The sequence below is a fragment of the Neophocaena asiaeorientalis genome, unplaced genomic scaffold (genome assembly GCF_003031525.2).
Source record: "Neophocaena asiaeorientalis asiaeorientalis breed wild unplaced genomic scaffold, Neophocaena_asiaeorientalis_V1.1 scaffold328, whole genome shotgun sequence".
Lineage (NCBI taxonomy): Eukaryota > Metazoa > Chordata > Mammalia > Artiodactyla > Phocoenidae > Neophocaena > Neophocaena asiaeorientalis.
In genome coordinates this window covers 321,541-342,387 of record NW_020174432.1, presented here as the reverse complement: position 1 = coordinate 342,387, position 20,847 = coordinate 321,541, and the positions used below count along the sequence as shown (strand labels likewise).

The window sequence follows — 20,847 nt, the reverse complement described above, 5'->3', positions numbered from 1 at the left end:
GTGAGCGGCCCGCGTATCGCAAAATATATATATATATATATGTTTTTTCAAAATCCTGAGAGATGATATAATTATCACCTTCTATCTATAAAATTCTTATTTTACTAAATAGTTTCCATTTTCAGTGGATGTTGAAGTATAATATCATTTTGTTAACTGTAAGAAATTCAAGTTATTTCACTAAAGCATTGATAGTATGTTTTCCCTTCCCAGGTTCTCAAAGATTCCATAAAATAACAAACATCTTAAAGATGTATCTCTAAAGAACCAAATTATGCATTGCTATTGTATGACATGAGTAAATGTGATTAGGCATATTCCTCACTCTAGAATATCTGAGTGCCATGTTCAAAAGTTTCATTGGTCAACTTTGAACAATTCACTAGCATTTCTTTTGTTTGCTAGTTTTACATGGATAGTGGAAACTCCTCGTATACACTGCTGCCTGCTGCCCCTAGCTGTTACTTCATAATGTCAGTTCAAATCACATAGAGGCAGTAGTCAGAGGACTGATTAATCCCCTCCTAAATACACACACATACACACAGAACAAAAGGTATGCACATTTTCAGGCACAAATACTATCTGCCTCAGTCACTAATGATGACGTGATGTCTAACAGTCAAAATTACTAGAAACACCAAAAAGCAAGAAAGATAAGGCCCACTGTCAAGAGACAAAGCAATCAACAGAGTCAGACTCAGCTAGGACACATGTTGGGACTATCAGGCAGGGAATTTAAAATATTATATGATTCGCATGTTAAAGACTATCTTAGAAAGGACGGACAATATCTCCTGTATGAAAAGCTGAAGAAATATCAGCAGATAGACGGCAACCATAAAAAAGAGTCAAATGGGAGGGCAGTGGTGAAGAAGGACGCCATGTGCTGTGCGGTCCTGGGCCTGGCACACAGTGGGTGGGATGAAGACAACTTCCAAGTAGCACTTGGAGGACACAGTGAAGAATCCATCCATTGATGGAGCCCTGGTCACAGATTCACAGGGACTTAACCTGGGCTGCCGTGGGACCCGGTCAGATGAGCAGGCTTGGGTGATATCTGTTCTAGCCCAGCAAGGAGCTAAGCTAACCTCTGACCCCACTGATATTCCTGTGTTGTGTCTAGAATCAGACAATGGGAACATCATGGTCCAGAAACACAAAGGCATCACAGTGGCATTGCACAAAATGGCCTTCTGACGTCTCATGTCCGTTCTCCAGAAGCCTGTGACAGGGACTACAGTCTACCTATGTTAATTATCTTAAAGAGTTATTAGAGTTTCAATAGTTAGGTCATTCATTTAATATGCATTGGACATTTTTCTATTAATTTTAGAGTAAGCACTTTTTGACATTGTATGGACTGACCTATCAAAATGTTAGTAAGAAAAGATCTTGTTTTGAAGCAACAGGTCTAGATCACTTTGTATATAGAATTTTGTTATGGTTAATAAGTCTGGTTGGAGGGGAGAAAAAGAGTCAAATGGAAATACTAGAAATAATAGAAAGTAGAATGTGGTAAAATGTTAGAAAATTAGCTTGGAGTCAGTTTATAGAGATCTTAAACATCTAGTTAAGAGGTTAAGACAGGGTTTAATTTTCAATGAGAGTGACCAAAGAGTTCTGAACAAAGGTACTTTTTAAGTAATGAATTAAGAAGATGACTTCAGCAGTAGTGTATGGAATGAATTAGAGTAGGAAAAGGCTGATGTGTAGTAAAAGTTTGGAAACAGAAGAAGGTATGGATGACAAACATAAATCACAATGTACAAAATATACAATATACAGAATTATACAAACAGAATTTTAAGGTTAGAAGGAATCTCAGAAATTGTATAATTCAATCTCTCTCATTTTAGAAATAAGCAAACTAAGGCTCACAGAAACTTGGTCAAAGTCCCACAATTAGATATTTTTTGAGCTGGAATTTGAATTGTGCTTTCTTGGTTCTAAAGCCTGTTAACTTCTTTGACCAGGGATGTGTTTTTTTTTTTTCCTCTATATAACGTTTGGCAAATCACCATATGAATTAAATGAAAGACATGAATAAACCAAGGAAAGAGCCTGAAATTCCCAGCCTCCAAAATGAAAGGATGATCTATTAACAGAAATAGAATTCTTGGGAAGAACGAGAGTAACTTCAGGTTTGGACTTAAATTTGTGAAGCGTTGCAAGAATATTCTTGTACAGATGTAAGTCAGATAATCAAACAGTTTGAGAAGTCACTGTATTATATTAATATTCCACTATTCATTAGAGAGGCTAAAAAAAGAAGTGGTTAATAATGGCAGATGCAAGGACATAACAAGGATAAATATGTGTAAAAAGATACAGCAAATAAGAACCATGGAGAAAATCATTTAAAATAAAGTGCTGGAAGCAGAGGTCAGACTGCAGAGGGTTAAAGCTTAGGAGCTGATGAAGGAGTGGAGAAAGCATATGTAAAAATACATAGTCAAGAAACATGACCTAAGTAAGAGAGAGAAATTGATCATTTTCAAGGGAGCTTGAAGGTGTGGCAGAATAGAAAGAAGGTATTATTAAGGAGATTTCAACAGTCCTCCGTAACAACAATTTGAGGAAAAACAAATTAGAAAAGTAAGAGAGATTGAAATGTAAGAGAAACAAGAAATAATGAATGGAGGATAATTCCAGAGAAATTAAGAAAGCGTACAGTCAGAAACACAAATAGATTCCTTGTGATGGAGAAGAAAATGCTTCTAAGAGGAAAGGAGGTTTGTAACAATGCAAAGAAATTAAGGCAAAAAGGGGAGGGGTAGCTCAGGAAGTGTGAATAACTTAGATTTGATCCCATTCACTAAGGGCTTTCAGTATACTTCTCAGATAGGACATCTACAGGAAAACATTCTACATTCCACACAGGAATCTCATCCTCCTGTGACTCCACTAGTTTTGTCAGAAACCTTTCTCTAATTAGGGTCCTAGTCATGTCCCCAAATACCTTAAGAAAAGACCATTCACTGCCTCTCTTCAAACGCTATGGCATCCCTCAGCACTACTCTAGCCTCAGGTCAGACCTTTCCCAGAACCAACTCAGTTCTGGCACCAAACAACTTCCAATTCTGGCACCAAAACAACTTAGGATAAATTTAGGATAGTTGAGGTATATCACTTCTATTTAAGAATCTTATCTCTGTAAATCTTAGTATCAAGTAAAGGGCAAGCCCAATTGCCCCCTGATATCTTCTCTCTAAATTCTTCATTTCTTGTACTCTCTTCTGTACCATTTTAATCTTCTCTGATTCTCTTAGCTATATTTTCAAGAATCCTTATCCACTGTTAACTAACTTCCTTACGTCATCAACCATTCTGCAGAATGGTTTCTGCATATCCCTACCTTAAATAACATTTAGCTCAGCTCTGCAGACTCTCCTTCCAGTGTAACTCTCACCTGCAGAAGCTACTTATTCTTTCACATTTCAAAGTCCATGGATTTAGGAGAGATCGGTTCCCTAGAGACACTCTGGCCATTACTCTCCCACTGTAATGTCTATTAAGCATGCCCCTTGGCTATAAGATCCATTATTAATTCAGGTTGCTAATATCTATCCAACTTCCAATCACTATCCCTTAGTCATTGATAATTTGAGGAATTGGGTGTCAGCCATCTTCTTTACCGTAATTCCTATGGTAATGCCAGGAGATTTCAATGCACATGCAGAAAACTGTTCAATAATCCTGAACCACAACTCTTGGATCTTCAAGACTTCAATAATTGTCACTTTTTTCCTGCATCAGCGCTCCCTCCTAGGGAAACACTGTGGATCTTAGAATCCAATGAAACTATTTAAACTCAGAAATATTAAACTCCAATATCTCAAACTGATGACAATCATTATTTCTGTCAGGTGTTTTATAATCTCACTCGCAACTTACTTGATCTCCATTTGATACTTTTTGTTCCTTGGTCCAACCAATTCCTGCCAGTATATAGCACCCTCTTTGCTTTTCTTCCATCCTTCTCATCCTAGACTCTGTGACTGATCACCTGGACCCCTCCTATAAAAACACTCAGATTCCCTTTTATACCAAATCTTCCAAACATTCATCAAAACCCTAAAATTGGTTCAATGCCATAATCTGATTCTTCAACATCTAGGCAACTGGGTATTGCTTAAGCAAAGCATACATTCATACAGGTTGGCACATTACAAATTCATGGTTTCCAACATTTGCCGTGGTTGCATCACCAAAAATCTTTTTACTTATATTTAATCAGTTCCCATCAGTTTTTACCCAACAACTATTTAAACTTTCTCATTTTCAATCAAACATCATATTCAACCTCTGGGAATCCTCAGGAATTTGTCTCAAAAACAATCATGTAATCTCAATCACAGCAACAACAAAATTGAGGTTATCAAACAAAATTACCTTCAATTTAACATCCTTTAAAAACTTACATAGTTCCAACTCTCTCATCTATTTTCCTCCTGTCTCAATGGTAAATAAGAGCTTCTTTATGTTTACAAACTCCACCTCTGTGGTTAGCCCTACCTACTGCTCTAAGACCTTTCTTCCAGTCATCCTCTTTTTTTCCTGTGTTTTCAACCTATCTTTTTTTCCTAAAGCATTCTTTCCTCCAAGCCTATCAACACAGGGTATATTTCTTATTCTAAAAGAAAGAAACCTACTCTGGTATCACATACCCCTATCTAATACTTCTCCTCCACACTCTTTTGGTGTATTTATTTTCTTATCTCCCAGTCATGCCTCAGGCCACTGAATTCTGCCTTTCTTCCCTCACTACCCTTCCAAAATCATCAGTGGAAGTCACCAATGACTTCTCCCTTGACAAATCAATGGGCATTTTTCATTTATTATTTCTATTGCTGACATTATTTCTTCCTTCATAAAACTCTGTAATTTTTTAGCTCTATTCTTCTTACTTTTCTCATTCTTCCTTCACTATGTCCTTCAGAAATTTCTCTCCCTTCGTCTACCACTTAAATGTTAATGTTTCCCATGGCAGAGGAAAACTCCTTGGCTCTCATTTCATGGGTAGTCTTTCTGGTTGATTTCATTTTCATTTTGTGGCTACTTCCCACTAGTAGTAAATTTACTCGCAAATTGCTCTACATAGACTAAACTACTTCTTTAAGCTTGAAAATTATTTTACTCCTTGCTAGAGGTTTCCTCTTAGCCCTCTCAATAATTCCAAAACTGAACTTGTCTCTCACCAAAACTGATTCCTCTCCTAACAATTCCCCCCATCTTTGTTAAGGTACCACAGGCACCCAGTTACCCAAGCTGTAAGACTAGGAGCGTTTCTTGACTCTTGGTTCCCCCTCAACATCCAAATCCTATTGTTTACCAAGTATTATTGATTTTAATTGATTAACTCTCATCTTCTATCTCTCCATCCACTACCTTACTTAGTTCGGGCCCTCAAAGAGTTTCTGCTGTCCTAGAACAAGGCAAATATTTCAGTATGTGCTTTTCTTTTCCATGTCCTTTTCTCTCAAATCAACCACCCACAGAGTCTCTAGAGTAATTATTCTAGAGTGAATAAATGTATTATAGCCATCCCCAAACTAAAACTCTTCAAAGTACCTCTATCACATACAGTCTTAGACCTAAGTTCCTTAACAGAGTATACAAGATTATTCATAATCGGGACCATCTCTATCATTCCAGATTCATTTATTGCTATTCCCTGCCTTGTGGCTAATGCTCCAACAGCACTAAAACATGGTGTTTATTACTTTAGTAACTTTGCTCATATATTTCTTGAAAATTCCACCAACATCCTACCATATCTCCCCCTAAATAATTCTAATTCTTCCTTTAAGATATAGCCTAGTTGTCATCTCCTCCATCACATTTTTATGTAAAAGTTTCCACGTTGTCCACCAGCAATGCCAGTGATTCCTTAATATGCTATGTATAGCTTTAAGTAAAGATAATTACTAGGAGGAAAAGTAGGGTTGGGGGTAAATTTTAAAATATAAAAGATATATTTATTGAAATAAAGGATATGTCTTAAAGGGAAATCAATAAAAGGTAACCTGATATCCATTCTAAATATGTTTGTTTAAATGTTGAAATGTGTTTTAAAATGCACAATGATCAGAGATAATTTTGCACTGGTCAGCATAACCTGTTCAGAAGAAAAAAAAGTTTTGATTCTTAATATTAGTTAAATATTTGTTTCCTGAAGTAATATAAAAGAAATTTAGCAAACATTATTTAAGCTTCTCTTCATCTGTTCCAAAGAGAAAGCACTCATAATATTTCATTTTACAAGCATGAAACAGAGAGACCCATTGTTCTGATTCTTCACATACTGGAGATGCCATGTTGAGTTTACTACATTTATTCCATTCAGAAAATTCCAGATTTCATACAGCCAAACTACGGTCTACTTGGAACTATTAACATATATTTATTCACAGAAAGGGAATTCCCAGACCATGATAGTTAATGCCACCTTGAAATCTAGACCAGGAAACTGGATACTTAGAAAGTTGGTGCCAATTTCTTTTTATTCTTTCCACAATCCTCAATAAAGAGGTCACTTTTCCTTTAAATGTTCAGTTATTTTTTTCTCAAGTAGGTAGTTAGGGAGAACTTGGGTAATTTAGATAAAAAACCATTTGGCAAGAGACAGAGATTGATCCACATTTGGACTTTGTCAAATAGGTAAAAGCAGAACAATATAGCAAGGGAACTGAGGATATTTCTGAGAATGGATTCAACCTCTGGATATGTAAGTAAGTAAAGAAAAGTGGAGACTAATTGGGAAAGGTAAATGGGTAAAGAGAGTGGAGTTGTCTATTGAGATAAAAGAACCAGTGAGTTAAAAGTAACTCAATGAAAGAATAAGAAGGAACCATGTGTAGTTCTTGTCCAAGAGTGAAGTATTTTGTATTAATTGTAAATGGAAAGTAACCTTTAAAAATTATATAAAATATTAAACGTTTTTTAAAAATTAAAAAGATTTCAAAGGTAGAACAATTTCAAGTGATGATAATATTCAGAGCTTGGCCATGGGAGTGACTGAGTGAAGTAGGACTGGGGGTAAAGTTCACTACCTCCAATTTGAGATGGTCAAGGAAGTGAGTGGGTGCTGAATAGATCATTCAGGTGAATGCTAACAGCACTCAGGCTCATGGCAGAAATTGTGATAAAGAGGAAAACTAAAGCCACATGCATAAAATAGCATAACCAAGAGGTCAACAGATGATATCAATGTGTAAGGGAAATGGGTGATTGTGTTCAGTTGTATTACCTACAAAGGTTCAGGGGTTAAACAAGAAGCATGGAATGTTACGGTAATAAAGAAGAAGGGATAGGTGACTAGAAGAGTTTTTATATTTTGAACAATCCCCAGAATCTCATAGTGGATTTAAGTGGGAGTCAGAGGGACTGAGTAACTCAGAAAGTTAGCAGAGTGAAATAAATGATCAAAGTCACTTTAAAAAATATTTAAAAAAAAACAAAGGAAGGAAATATTAAGCTGAATGTTCAGTACAGCATTTACTACTTCTTTGGAAGAGGCATACGAATGCAATAGGCAAGGAGCCTATAGGTAGATGCAAGGAGTATAACCAACCATATATTCTGGTTCTTGGTCCGGGTAGTAGATTCATAAATGCTTATTTTATTACTGTGCTTTGAAACATGCACACATTCTTTTGTATGTGTCAAAGTAATAACGATAATATTTTTAAAAGCAACTAAAGACTGCATTCTCACAAAATCTATCCAACTTTTCCGGCGTAGGTATACACTAGACTCACAGATTTGAATCGTTTAAGTGACAGCAAATCTTATAGTAAGTTATTTGATAACTTGTTTTCTAAAACTGATTTTTCTAACCTTGTATTACTTTAATATAAACATCAATGATATTGTGTTTCCTGAATATAAACTAAATTATGGCACAAAAGACAATTCAGAAATCTCTCTATCAAAATAGGCCAGCTAGGCTGAGACTGAGAATTTGAGTAAGTATATGAAATTGATAACCAACCTAGAGCTGATAAAGAACTGGTTCTATCTACGTTGGGTTACTGAAAGAATAAATGATATGAAGCAGATAAGCTACTTATTGATAATTAAGAAAAATACAGAGTATAAAAAACTAATGTCGTTCATGATCTTAATTTATATGTAACTGGAAAGATACCAGTGTAAGAAGAATAAGCCTAGAATCAGTAATGTCTCATTCACGCCACCCACCTTAAGAAAGGTCTTGCCCAATTATAAGGATTATAAAATTGTTTTTTGCCCAATTATAAATTATAAAACTGCTTTTCACATTTCTGTAAGATAAATGTATGATCACTGCAACCAAAAAATAGTCTGAATGTAATATACAGCAATAATAAAAATAAAAGTCATTAACAACAACAAAGTAAAAATTATTTAGTATTGAAGCAAAATAACAGAAAAAGAGACTGAGAAATGTAAAAGAAAATAAAATATAGCAATAACCACTATCATATAATAAACTGGAAGGCACTAAATTTCAATTACATTTACTGAAAGACATCACAAAATTTGAATTATTAGGAATTTATTATTGATGATATCTCTATGTTTCCTTCCACATTTGTCTAAATGAATTCAATCCTTAGGAATTTACCCATTAGTTTCAATTATTTTTTTCTAAGCTCTTTCATTATCAACTCTTAATTAACTAAACTAATAGGATAAAAGTGGTCACACATAACCCAAATCACTTTGAAACCATAGTCGGAGTGAGTACAGCACATAATTCCTTATCTATACAGCTGAATCCACAACCACATTATTATTGCCGTTTTCTCTGCCTACCGGGCCTAAAAATGTTGTCACTGAACTGGCTCAAATCCCTAAAGCTACGTTTAGCCTTGAGAAACTGCAAGCTTTACAGACCTTCTTTCCCCACTCGATTTCCTTCTAGGATTAACTAGAAAGCTAATCTTCCTTTCTGTTAAATGCCAGGTCATTTATATTTCCCTTCAGTACAAGGAGAATGGTGGTTGACTAGAAATACTGGGTCTGGGTAGACAGACCCAGTATTCTCCAGGGATCTGGGTTCATCTACTATAACCAACGAGTAGATCACAGCCACCTTTGACAAGGTAACCATAAACCTGAGTTTACCCTCATAAACCTCAGCCCAACCTAAGCACTTTCAAGGACTGACTGCGGAGGGAGGTGGGGGAAGTGGGTTGTTAAGATATGTACCAATCAACTAGTGTTGCCTAAATATCTAATTATCAACTAGTGCTGCAGAGGAAGGTGAGCTGTCAAATGCAATTAATTTTTAATAATACTGTTATTCTACTTTTGTACGTAATAAGAGTCAAATGTAATTTCTGGTGAGTTAAACTTTTAGAATCATCAAAGAGATGATCCTAGCCCATTAAGGGAAGTTATACTTTTGACATCCTAACACAATTAAAGTGTTTATATATGCTTTATTTTCTACTATTTTATAAGGATAATACTTCTATGTTTCATCAATAACCATATATGTATATATAAAAAACAAAAATAGAAGTGAGTTATATCATATCAATAGATAGGCACATGCAATTCTACGAACAGACTCAATTGTAAGAAAAATATACCTGCCATCCCTGTGATGATGTTCAATGGTCTGACTGTATCTGGAGCGAGGTAGAGTAAGAAAATGACTGCAAGCATGGTAGAAACAAGAATATAAATGAGACTCAGGAAAGAAATGAGAAAGTACATTTTAATTTTTAAAAGTGAGATTCAAAAAAGATAAGCAGATAGTAAGCAAAGCAAATGAAAACTGTTACTGGAAAGCTTGCTCCTTGCTCCCAATGTCCATTGTAATATGGCAGTGCTAAAGGTTAAAATATGCTAAATATTCTAAAACAAAACACAAGAAAATGTAACAAATTGAGATTAAACAAATAATATTTCAAAATAAAATCTTATCAATTAGCACTCAAACATCTTTAGCACCATCTATAAAATGTTATACAATACAGATGCTTTCCCATTTTTTAGGAGGAAAGGTAGAAAAAGAAAAATAATAAAATAACCAGAAAGCTTAAGAGGAAAATAATAAAAGAGGTAATTTCTAACACTTATCACACTTAGGAGATTTTATAAGGTAGCTATTTCTTTTTCAATCATTACTAATTAAAAGTAACTAAAAGAGTTTATAAAATTCCATTTAGAAAGGAGCAAACTGATTCAAATTCCTTTAATTGAATACTAATTTTATTTTGTAAATGTATCAGATGCTATCAATTTTCCATTCACTATGTTTATTATATGTTTATTACATGCTATTGACTCTGCTACACTTCATGCCTCATGACTACCATAAGCCACCAAAGTAGCACATTGACCTTTTTACCCTTCTGTAGCTGATTCTCTTCTTGCTATAGCACTGATCTAAAATTTTTCTATTTTTTTAAGTCTTTCATGTCAAAACACTTAATTTTGGCAGATGATCATTATGTTTCAGTAAAAAATGGAAACCAATCTTGGTCTCTCTCAACACCTCTAAATATAGAGTACATATATATTTATATCTCCACTTGTCCTCTTTTGCAGCAAACGAAGAGGCAATTCCCCTACTTGTAATCCTACTTCCCACATGACCTTGCTTCATTCATTTTTGTCTCATGCCTTCCCTTCCACAACTGCACTTAATCCTAAAAATAAAACTTCACTAACCTTGCCTTCCTCTGACTTTTTTTCATCATAAAACGTCTTAGACATATCTACAATTCTTGCTACCACTTTCTCACTTCTCATGCTTAAAGCTTACTGTGATTTGATTTCTGCCTCTATCATGCTCTTGAAGCTGTGAATATTATCTGTGAAATTCTAAAAAGTCCTTTAATTTCCTCTTGATCTTCATCACACTCCACTTATCTATGGTTTTAGACAATGATTTTCAACCTCTATTTCTTGACACTCTCTTGGTTTCTGAAACACTATTCTCTCTGGCTATTAGAAATTTAGAATGGATAACCAACAAGGCCCTATTGTATAGTCCAGGGAACTATATTCAATATCCCGTGATAAACCATAATGGAAAAGAATATTTTAAAATGTCTATATGTGTATAACTGAGTCATTTTGCTGCACAGCAGAGATTGGCATGACATTGTAAATCAACTATACTTCAATGAAAAAAAATAATGTTTATATAACACTTAACTATGTGCCACATACCCCATTAAAGCTTTGTCTAGATCTCATTTGCTTCCCGTAACAACTCTTTGAGATAGGGTCTAGCATTCCCACAGACAGAGAAACTAGGCTGTGAGTGCTTGCGCACAGCCGTAAAGTAAGTAGCAGGACTGGTTTCAAACTCAGGGCTTTCTTCAGCCAAAATTCAGGCTCTTAACATGTACACATTGGTCCGGTCTCTGCCTATTAAGTGCTTCTTTATCCATTTCACTTACTGATTCCCTTTCTTTTTATTCCTCAGAGACAGTGGTTTCCCAAGATTTGTTCCTCGACCTTCTTTATACTCCAACACCTTCTTTCTGGATAATATTATTTGTTTTTATAGTGTAAATTCTCACTTTGGTTTAGCCTTGATTTGTCTTTGGGTTTCACATTTCCAGGGGCTTTCTGGGATCTCCACATGGCTGCTTGAGTGTCATGTAGGCATTTTAGAAAAACACATGTTAATTGTGAGACAAGCAAGACATTGGCCTATTTGGACATCTGGTGCTACATTTGTGAAATAAGGGGGCTGGAGCAGTAGTATTCCAATTTTCTTTTTGAGCGGAAGACCAGTTGTTTTTCAAACAAAATTTTATGTAAAACCTATATTTAGGAATTCAATAAAATCAAAATGGCACTGCTACAGAGGGAGGAAGAAGCCTAGACCCTACCCATTTGGCTTCATCCTTACCTACAACAGCAATTCTTCACGTACCTCTTTAGAATATAGTACCCTATAATCTCTAAAGGCCCTTCTAGTTTCATATATAACTCTTTAATCCCCCTTTGGAATTTAATATAATACTTTAGCTATTCCTTTTCTTTTAATTCCACTTTCAACTAAGGATTTAAATATTTACTTAATAAACCAAGCTTTAAAATCTCAAAATTTAACTCCTCCATTTTCCTTATTTTCCACATTCAATTGATTTACAAACATTGCTCATTCTAATGCCTAAATAACTCAGATTTATTCCTTCTTTTCCTTTTCTTCTGCCACTACCTTAAATCAGGCTTACCATGTCCACTTTAATAACCTTCTATTAGGTCTCCTTTCCTTCAGAATCCAACCCTCTCCTGGTCCACTCTGTCTACGGAAGTATATTTACAAAGTATGCTTCTGATCATGTAGGCACATTGCTCCAAATCCTTCAATGGCTTCCCATATCAAAAAACAAGTATATATTTAAAATGGTACACCAACTATCGCTTCTCGGCCTTTTGGCTAAGATCAAGTGTAAAATGGTACACCAACTAAGTTGTAAGCTACATTCAATCTTCGTCTCCTATTACTTCCCTTTTCCCATATCACAACTTTTTATCTAGGTACAACAGACTACCTAAGATTCTCTAAATATATCCCATACTCTGCTGACTTCCAGACTCTGTTCATGCTCATCACTCATCCAAGAATGCCCATCATACTCCCTGTCTCCACTTCATTGCCTTTCAAAATTCTTCTCATTTTTAAAGTCCAACTTCTCTTTGAAGGTCTTTCCAATAGATCCAAGCAAGTAATTTTCTCTCTAATCTGTTCCAACACTACTATGCTTAGGCCTCCCAGTCTTCTACATTTTATAACTAGTCGGTATATTGTATAATTAGTTGGTATGAATTACTTAGTATAATCAGTTGGATCATCTGTTTATCTAGACCAGGAGGAAGCCTATTTTAAATCTTTGTGCATAATGCCTGACCCACTCAATAAATATATTTTGGGTTGAACTAAAAAGTATAACACAATTACACTGTTTTCATGGTCAACCTACTGTCCAAAAAGAGCAGTTGTTCACATAATCATAGAAACATTCTAGAACTGTAAACAAAAAATTACAAACCTATGTAGTATAAGAAAATAGGGAAAATGGTATCAAAAAGAGACTTTCTTGGCTTTACAAAGAGGAGAAAGAAAATCCAGCAGTAGTGATGTTGGGATTTATTGCATTAAAAAGGAATCAACTGTCTCTGAAAATTACTTAAGAGTAACAAAAATGTGTAAAATTCAAAGCTTGTTAAAATTTTCATATTCATAGAACATATATATCATCAACCAATTTCTAATATTTTCCTTGGGGAGGTTTATAATTAATTTTGTCTCTATAACACGAAAGAAAACATTGTACAGGAATCACCTTCATCAAGCAACAGTTTGTTTTATTTCCCTTTTTGTGATGATTAATTTTATGTGTCAACTTAATTGGCCAAGGGGTGTCCACATTAAACATTATTTCTGGGTATGTATGTGAAGGTGTCTCAGGATGAGATTCTCATTTGAATCAGTGGTATCAGTAGATTTCCCTCTTCATTGTGGGTAGACATCAGGCAATCTGGTGAGAGCTTGAGTAGAACAAAAGTAAGAAGAAGGAGGAGTTTTTCCCTCTTTTTCTGCCTCATTTTTGAGCTAGACATCTCATAACTCTCTGGCCCTCTGACTGAGATCTATACCATCAGCTCTCAGGTTCTCCGGCTTTTGGACTTGGTCTGAATTATACCACCATTTCATGGGTCTCCACCTTGCAGACAGCAGATGGTAGAACTTTTCAGCCTCCATATTCGTGTGAGCCAATTCCTCATAATAAATCCCTCTCTCTCTATCCAACCTACTAGTTCTGTTTCTCTGGAGAACCCTGACTATATACTTTTCTATAGATATGTTATACCTCTTAACCTAATCTGGTCATGATCCCCCCTTGAGATGGAGTGAAAAGTATAAAGAAGCATCTATGAATATTACACAAATTAACCATACTGTTTTAGTGAGCCCCCTAAAATCCACTTAAGATACAGAAGTCCTTTGCTGCATCCAATTACTACAACTTAAAAACATTTTATTTATGCTTCTCTATTAAAGCATGCTTACTTTTCTCCCCAAATTAACAGATATTATAAAATCTAAGCAATAGTCATGAATATACATAATGAGTTAAAGCTGTTATATTACAAAATGCATTTAATCCAATTTGTTTGAAATTTTTAAAAAAATTGAGCAGAGCTGTAATTCTCTGTAAAAGAATAAAATAGAAAACTTAAAAAAGTGACTAAATTTTAAAAAGAGAAAAAAAAGAAGTAACAGATTCTCAAATCATGAGAAAAAAATATCACTATTCAAAGAACTGAACAAGATTACTGATCCAATTTCCTGACACACTCTGATTCTTACTAAGAAATATAAATTATATTTTTAATGAATTATCCTTCTATATATTTCATTAGCCTGAATGTTACCTTTTAGGACTAGCAGATACATAAAAAGGACTGCAAAAGGAGATAAAAATCTTATTCTTAAGTAACCTGTAGATTTTGAAAGCTAAGTTTCCAACAATCTCAACCTAATTCCAAACTTTCTGCTCTGTCTTTGATATTGTTACTGTTTTGCTACCTTATAGTTCCTAAAATATACTATGATTTAAATAAGCTAAAATATATTCCTGAAATATAATGAATAAAAAGTTGTATTGTTTTTGTACGATGAATTCTCTCTTTTCATTTACTTTCTCTATATTTTCAAACTTTCAGAGATGTATTTCTCTCATAGTTTATAACTGAAAGGACCACAGAAAGACTATAAATAGTTATAGGTATGTTTGGCACTTTCTGGTAGCTGGCTGCCTGATAAAGAGTAGAGAAATAGCATGTGTGTGAGGTATTTCAGAGATCCATATAACAGGGCATTTTTCTTTATAGAATATAACTGCATTCATTGAATGCATAGAAGAAAAAAGTTTATGAAGTAATATATCTTCTGCCAGTGTTATCTTTTTTTTCTTATTATGCTAAAAGTATACTCTATGGAATTAAATGCAACCAATATATTTCGGTCTCTAGGATAGACATAAAAATGTGTACTGTAAGATATCTCTGACATGTTACAGAAATAGTATCTAGTACTCCACACTTATTCTAATAGTAAATTAACTCCTATAAACAAATAAGCTCTTGAAATATTTCTAATACTAAAGTCACATGGTTTGCCCCAGAAAAATGATGTTCCTTGTTGTAGTAGTTATCAGGATTTACCAGAGAAACAAAGATACAAAAAGTATGGGCGATGAAAAGGAAGATGAAAGATGTCCATTACAATTAATCATTTTTAGTTAATATCCTTGTATCCAAGTTTCTGAATTACTTGTAATGAACCTGCTTTCTTTTCAAAACGTAATAGGAATTTGACTCATGAAAATAAAGTGAGATGTGCAAAGATCCAATCAAAATTTTATATATAATTTTTTTTATGTTACCTATAAGAAAAGGATATTGTTACACCCTTAAGTTTAACCAGGTACTACAAATTAATGTCAAATAGCATCATTTCTCACCCAATATAGCCAATGTAAAAGCCATTATCTTCATTCACACTTTCCAATATGTTCCCAAGTCCTGCATCCTTCGTACTGGGTCTTTCTGATGTACATGTGTATTCTGCCTCTGTGTCTTTGCTTTTGTTCTTGCCTGAATAAACATGCCCATTTTTTCAAGGTACAACTCATGTCCTATATTCTCTACAAACGTCTTTAAAAAACACCTGAATTGACTGAGTTCTCTGCTTAATTGATAAGCACATTAAAATGTAAATTATTTGTAAGCCAAAAATCCTTTTAAAATGTTAAGAGTAAGGCACCTTTTTTGAGTACCATGCAACTGGAGGCACACATAGTGTGCTTAATCTACCCAACAACCCTATAAAGTTGGTACTAATATTCTAATTTTATAGATAAGGAAATCAAGTGTTAACGAGATTGGTTTTCACAAAGATACACGGCTAGCAAGTGGCAAAAAGCTTAAATTCAAACCCAATGCCATTTGGTTCCAAATCCTATGAAAAAAGTACATTCCATGAAATACTATTAAGGTCAGTGTGTCAATTCTTACTGACAAGAAAGGTTAATGCACCACTCAAAATACCTAAATTTTACCTACTCTCTCAAAGGAAATTCTCTTTTAGGCTTTTTAATCAACAGTATTATTGATTGACTCTATAAAATGCTGTTCATGAAAGTTCACTGTAAGAGGTCTAAAGTATTCTTACCTTCTAAATAGTACATAAAGATTACAATGCTTTCACATGCATTCTATTATAGAAAACTTTTTAGAATATTAGGATAAAACAGAAATTAAGAACCCATTGTTTAATAATGTGATAGACTACCTACATGAATAATACTGTATTTTTATTTTTGATTCTTCATGTTAATGAATAATGATTACAAAAATAACTCAAAATTAATATATTAGAAATGGCTTTACAGTCCTATTTAAATGAAATTCTATTTTACTTATTTCAAAAAGGATTTGAAACAGCTCACAACTAAGAGTAATTATGATCTGGTAATGTACAACACAAAAGTAATGAAACCACATGGATCATCTTTCCCCAAAACTTCTGAATTACTTGAACATTTTTGCTAAACTAAAAGATTCATAAAGTTATAAAGTAAACAAGAAAATACGACATTTCAATTATGACTAATTCAAATATTAACTAATACCAAGGATTTAATAGCATTTTTCTGGTCACTAACCTTAGGGCTATATGTCTTAAAATATAGATAAAATATTATGCATTTGATATGATAGTGACTGTTTTTGTTTGTAAGTATAATTCTAGAGGTTAATTTTATTCTATTCTTCTCTGCAAGATTTAGACCATACCGTATTATCTTCAGAGAAAATATCAAGTCCATTTTATATAAACTTGGAAGATTTAAAGCCATTTCAGACTTTTCTCCCTCATCATTTGCTTAACAAACCGTCAATGAACAAGGAGTTTATGAATCATTACATAAATAATTTCTAAAAATTACTTAAGTTCTGTTAGGTATCAAAAAACTCATTTATCCACCCTAATATGACTCCTTCCTAACCACACTAACATATTCACTATTATTGTACTTGATAAGCATCAATTTCTATAGGTAGCATGCCTATAATTACCCCTAAAGACACAGACCACTATGAAAAAGTCAAATAAATGAAAAAGAAATAAAACACTACATTAACTTTCATTCAACACTAAGAAAGATATTAATTTAATAATTTCTTATTTCTTCTTAGATCTCAGACACAAAAGCCAACACTTGTTTGACACTATTAAAGACTAAGATACTCCCTATCTTTTCTTTTGGAAAAGTGTACTCCAACACAATGAAATTATAAGCATGAACTGAGTATAACCCTAGATTTAGATAAAACAATTAAATATATAAATATTGACAGCAAATTTTCAGATCAATTGATTGAAAACCCCCAAGTGTTTTTACTAAAATTAGTTTAGGATGCATACAAAGAGACTTCTGAGTTCCCGTATTATTTCATCATAATATTCTCTGATTAGTAATTTAAGCTTTCTATCCTAATCCTTATCTTAAATCCTTTTAATAGTTTTGGGGAAATATCATAGCATTTTCTATTTTATATGTAACCAAACCATGAATTAGAGGGTTAACCAATTTGCTTAAATTAAAAAAATTAGTAGTAATTAATGTATGTATTGAAACATAGCATATTACTTCTAAGTATATCACATTTAATAGAGCAAATTCAGAGAAGTCTCTCAAGTACAGCAGCTGACAAGCATGATTCTTTAAGTTGCTTAAAAGGTTTACTGAAAGCCATGAGGAAAAACCTCTTCGTGAATCAGTTTTTGTGTCTGTTTCCTAAACAAACCAAACTTGTCTTAACACTTTTATATAAAAAAAGTCACACTTATTTCCCAGATGAATGTAAGAGACTTTAAATCTGTTGTCTCATGAAAGTATTTTTCTATATGATAATGGGTTATGATACGGTAAAAATAATAAAACACCTTGTTTTCCTCATGATTATCATTACAACCTCATGTGCAAATTCACTAGCTTAACTGGTTTGATTTAACAAAGTACCAAAATTGAAAGAGCAAAATGAATTTTTTTTCTTACCAAACAAAAGGTTATTTTTGTTTCTTTAATTTTTTTTAATGATGTGGCAGTCACAAGAATCAATGTAGGTATTGTAAAGGAAGCATATGGTTTTAGAAACTAAGATAAGAAATACCCAAGTTCAGGATGAAAATATTTTATGGTAATACCTTCTTCCTGAAGGCAGCAATTATAATAAGTTCTAATAGTATTTGATCATATTTACCTGTCTCTATCTGGAGAATAATGGTCATCCATGACACGATGTCTATCCATTCGGCTAATTGTATTATAATGTCCCGTAGTAGAGCGTGTCCCTCGAAGTCCCTGTTCCACATTCCGACTGAAATAGCAAGATCCATTAAATATCTTAATAGACCATAGTCACATATTATACTAAGAAACAAAGTTTATTAATAAAGATAGTAGAAAAAGACAAAAATCACTGTAATGTCAAGTCCAAGGTTTTTGTTTTGTTTTAACTAATAGGAGATTGCTGCTATAACAGAGGTATAACATAAAAGTAAGCTAATATCAATGGGGATGGAGATAAGGATTATCAAAACTATGAATGGATGACTCCCAGGTGTATAGTAGTGATAACGATATATGTAACACAGGAGGAGGAATAGATTTGTATGGTGAAAATGAGTTCAGCATGTTGCTTATAGACAATATATTGGTGGATCTTATTTTAGGGATATTAATTGCTATTTCTTTTAAAATCTAAACTGATGTCTTTAGAATTGATTAATGACTATTTTTTTAAGCTGCCATTCTTGGCCTGGATTGTCTACTTATATACTTCTTTTTCATGATGGAATAAACCTTTTACATAAGCTCCTGTTATTACGGGCTTTCTATTATGTGCAGGTGAATCTAATCTAAAACCCATGCCAATTTTCTATTGGCATGTTCAAATACTTTTTCCCTGGTAAAAGTCAAGTATTCTTTTTGTTTTTTTTTTAACAAGAAAGGACTTAATTTATTAAAGCTACAAATTCAAAATATCTCTCTCTCTTGCACTTTAAATTTCAGATTACAAATCTTATTACTCTACTGATAGGCCTACCACATTTAAACAATTACTTTTCAGAAGACTTTTAATAATTTTAGTCCCATTTACAAATTTAGTTAATTCAACATCTTCAAACATTTTAAACTATGTTTGTTAACTTAAAATATTAGATTTTCTCTTCAATTAATTGTCTAAATTAACACTTTTAAAGTCCCTAATATCCTTATAAGCTGTTAAATTTATAAATATAATAAACCTTTTCTCTTAAATAATCCAATACCATGTATAAAATTAAGATTACAATTTAAAATTCTAAGTCTAAAACTAACTCAATTACTCATTTAAAATAAGTGTTATAAGGCTGTCATTCTAAGAGTTCAAATTTCCTTAAACATTGCAAGTATATAAAATGTGAAATTATGCACATATTTCCTGTTAGGAAACACATTATTTCCATGGTTCTTACTCCATTAAGGCTTTCTGTACTTAACTGGATTGATCAGAGTTTTCCACTAAGCATAAGACCTGGAGTTGCAGATTTTCCAAGCAATTCTTCCCACTGCCCATGCATTCCTTTTTAGTCTTCTCATGATTGTTCTTAATTGTATAGCTCCATCAAATGTTCTTTTATCCAATTTCTTAAATTATCAATATCTATATCATTCATGAGTATAATTAGTTGGGTCTAACTAGATCTGCTCAATATACATATGAGAATGGAAGTTGGATCTTCTTTATAACTATAACTATAAAATTATATATAGGTCATCTAAAGTTACAAAGTAGCCCATATTTCATCTTACTCTCATTATATAAGCTATTGATAGCAGGTATATTTTCCCCTAAGTAACTTTTTTCTACAAGAATTTATTATCTTTGAAAATTTCCAATAATATTTTATGATAAATAGGCTTATAATATCATCTTACAAATAAAATGTTATGTTGTCTTACCTCTGTGGAGGAGGGACACTGGGTGACCAAGATCTAGTCCTTCCTATAACATCTACTCGGTGAGGAGACCCTGATGGTGAACAATAGTTTGATGACATTACTTGTTCTGGCACTGACAATGTTGAGCTTTGAAGATCTCGACCATTGTGTCGATAATCTAAAGGTGGAAATATTAAGATTATAGTTATCTATACACTAAGATCTCTTGTATTTTGTATTTCACTGAAAAAAACATAAAATGTTAGTGAAGTTGAAAAGCTCTGAATATACTAAATGTAAAGCATAATGAATAAAGCATAACACTAAGATAAAATAATATTTTATAAACACTTAAATTGAAAAGGAAAGACAAATATTCAAATATTTAGAGAGCTACTATGTCCAAGGCCCTATGCTAGGTAGAGTAAAACTTTTTTACACAGTTAATAATCTTCAGTAAAAGATTCAAGTTTATTCTAAAAACATTTTCATCTCTTCATTGACCTAGAAGAGCTTCAAATAGTTCTCAACAATTATAAAGGAGGGAGGCTCCAATAAAGATGTTAAAAAAAAAAAAAGAAGTGGGAGGGGATATATGTATGCATATGGCTGATGCACTTTGTTGTACAACAGAAACTAACACAGTATTGTGAAGCAATTATACTCCAATAAAGATCTATTTAAATAAATAAATAAATAAAATGATTACCTTGACAAAAAGTTTCTAATTTCTATACTCTATAGTTATTTCTTTAAGAAATAAACAATATTAGAAAGCACTCTGAATACCATTTGAAGTAAATATGTAAATTCTGATATATTCCAAGCA

The 20,847-nt window shown here is 33.2% G+C and overlaps 1 protein-coding gene across 15 annotated transcripts in view; it reads right to left on the bottom strand.

Annotated features, from left to right (window-relative positions):
- The window catches only part of RIMS2 (regulating synaptic membrane exocytosis 2), a 348,709-nt gene that overhangs the window by 202,994 nt on the left and 124,868 nt on the right, over positions 1–20,847 (bottom strand). For 9 of the 15 annotated variants that reach the window (XM_024756907.1, XM_024756911.1, XM_024756901.1 and 6 more), the window contains 2 exons: positions 20,040–20,196; positions 18,295–18,411 (listed from right to left, as the gene is read on the bottom strand). In XM_024756907.1, coding sequence (XP_024612675.1) covers positions 18,295–18,411; positions 20,040–20,196 — 274 coding nt within the window. Of the gene's footprint in view, positions 1–9,584; positions 9,651–18,294; positions 18,412–20,039; positions 20,197–20,847 lie in introns of all 15 variants that reach the window. The other 6 variants (XM_024756898.1, XM_024756905.1, XM_024756899.1 and 3 more) reach the window with 1 other exon arrangement.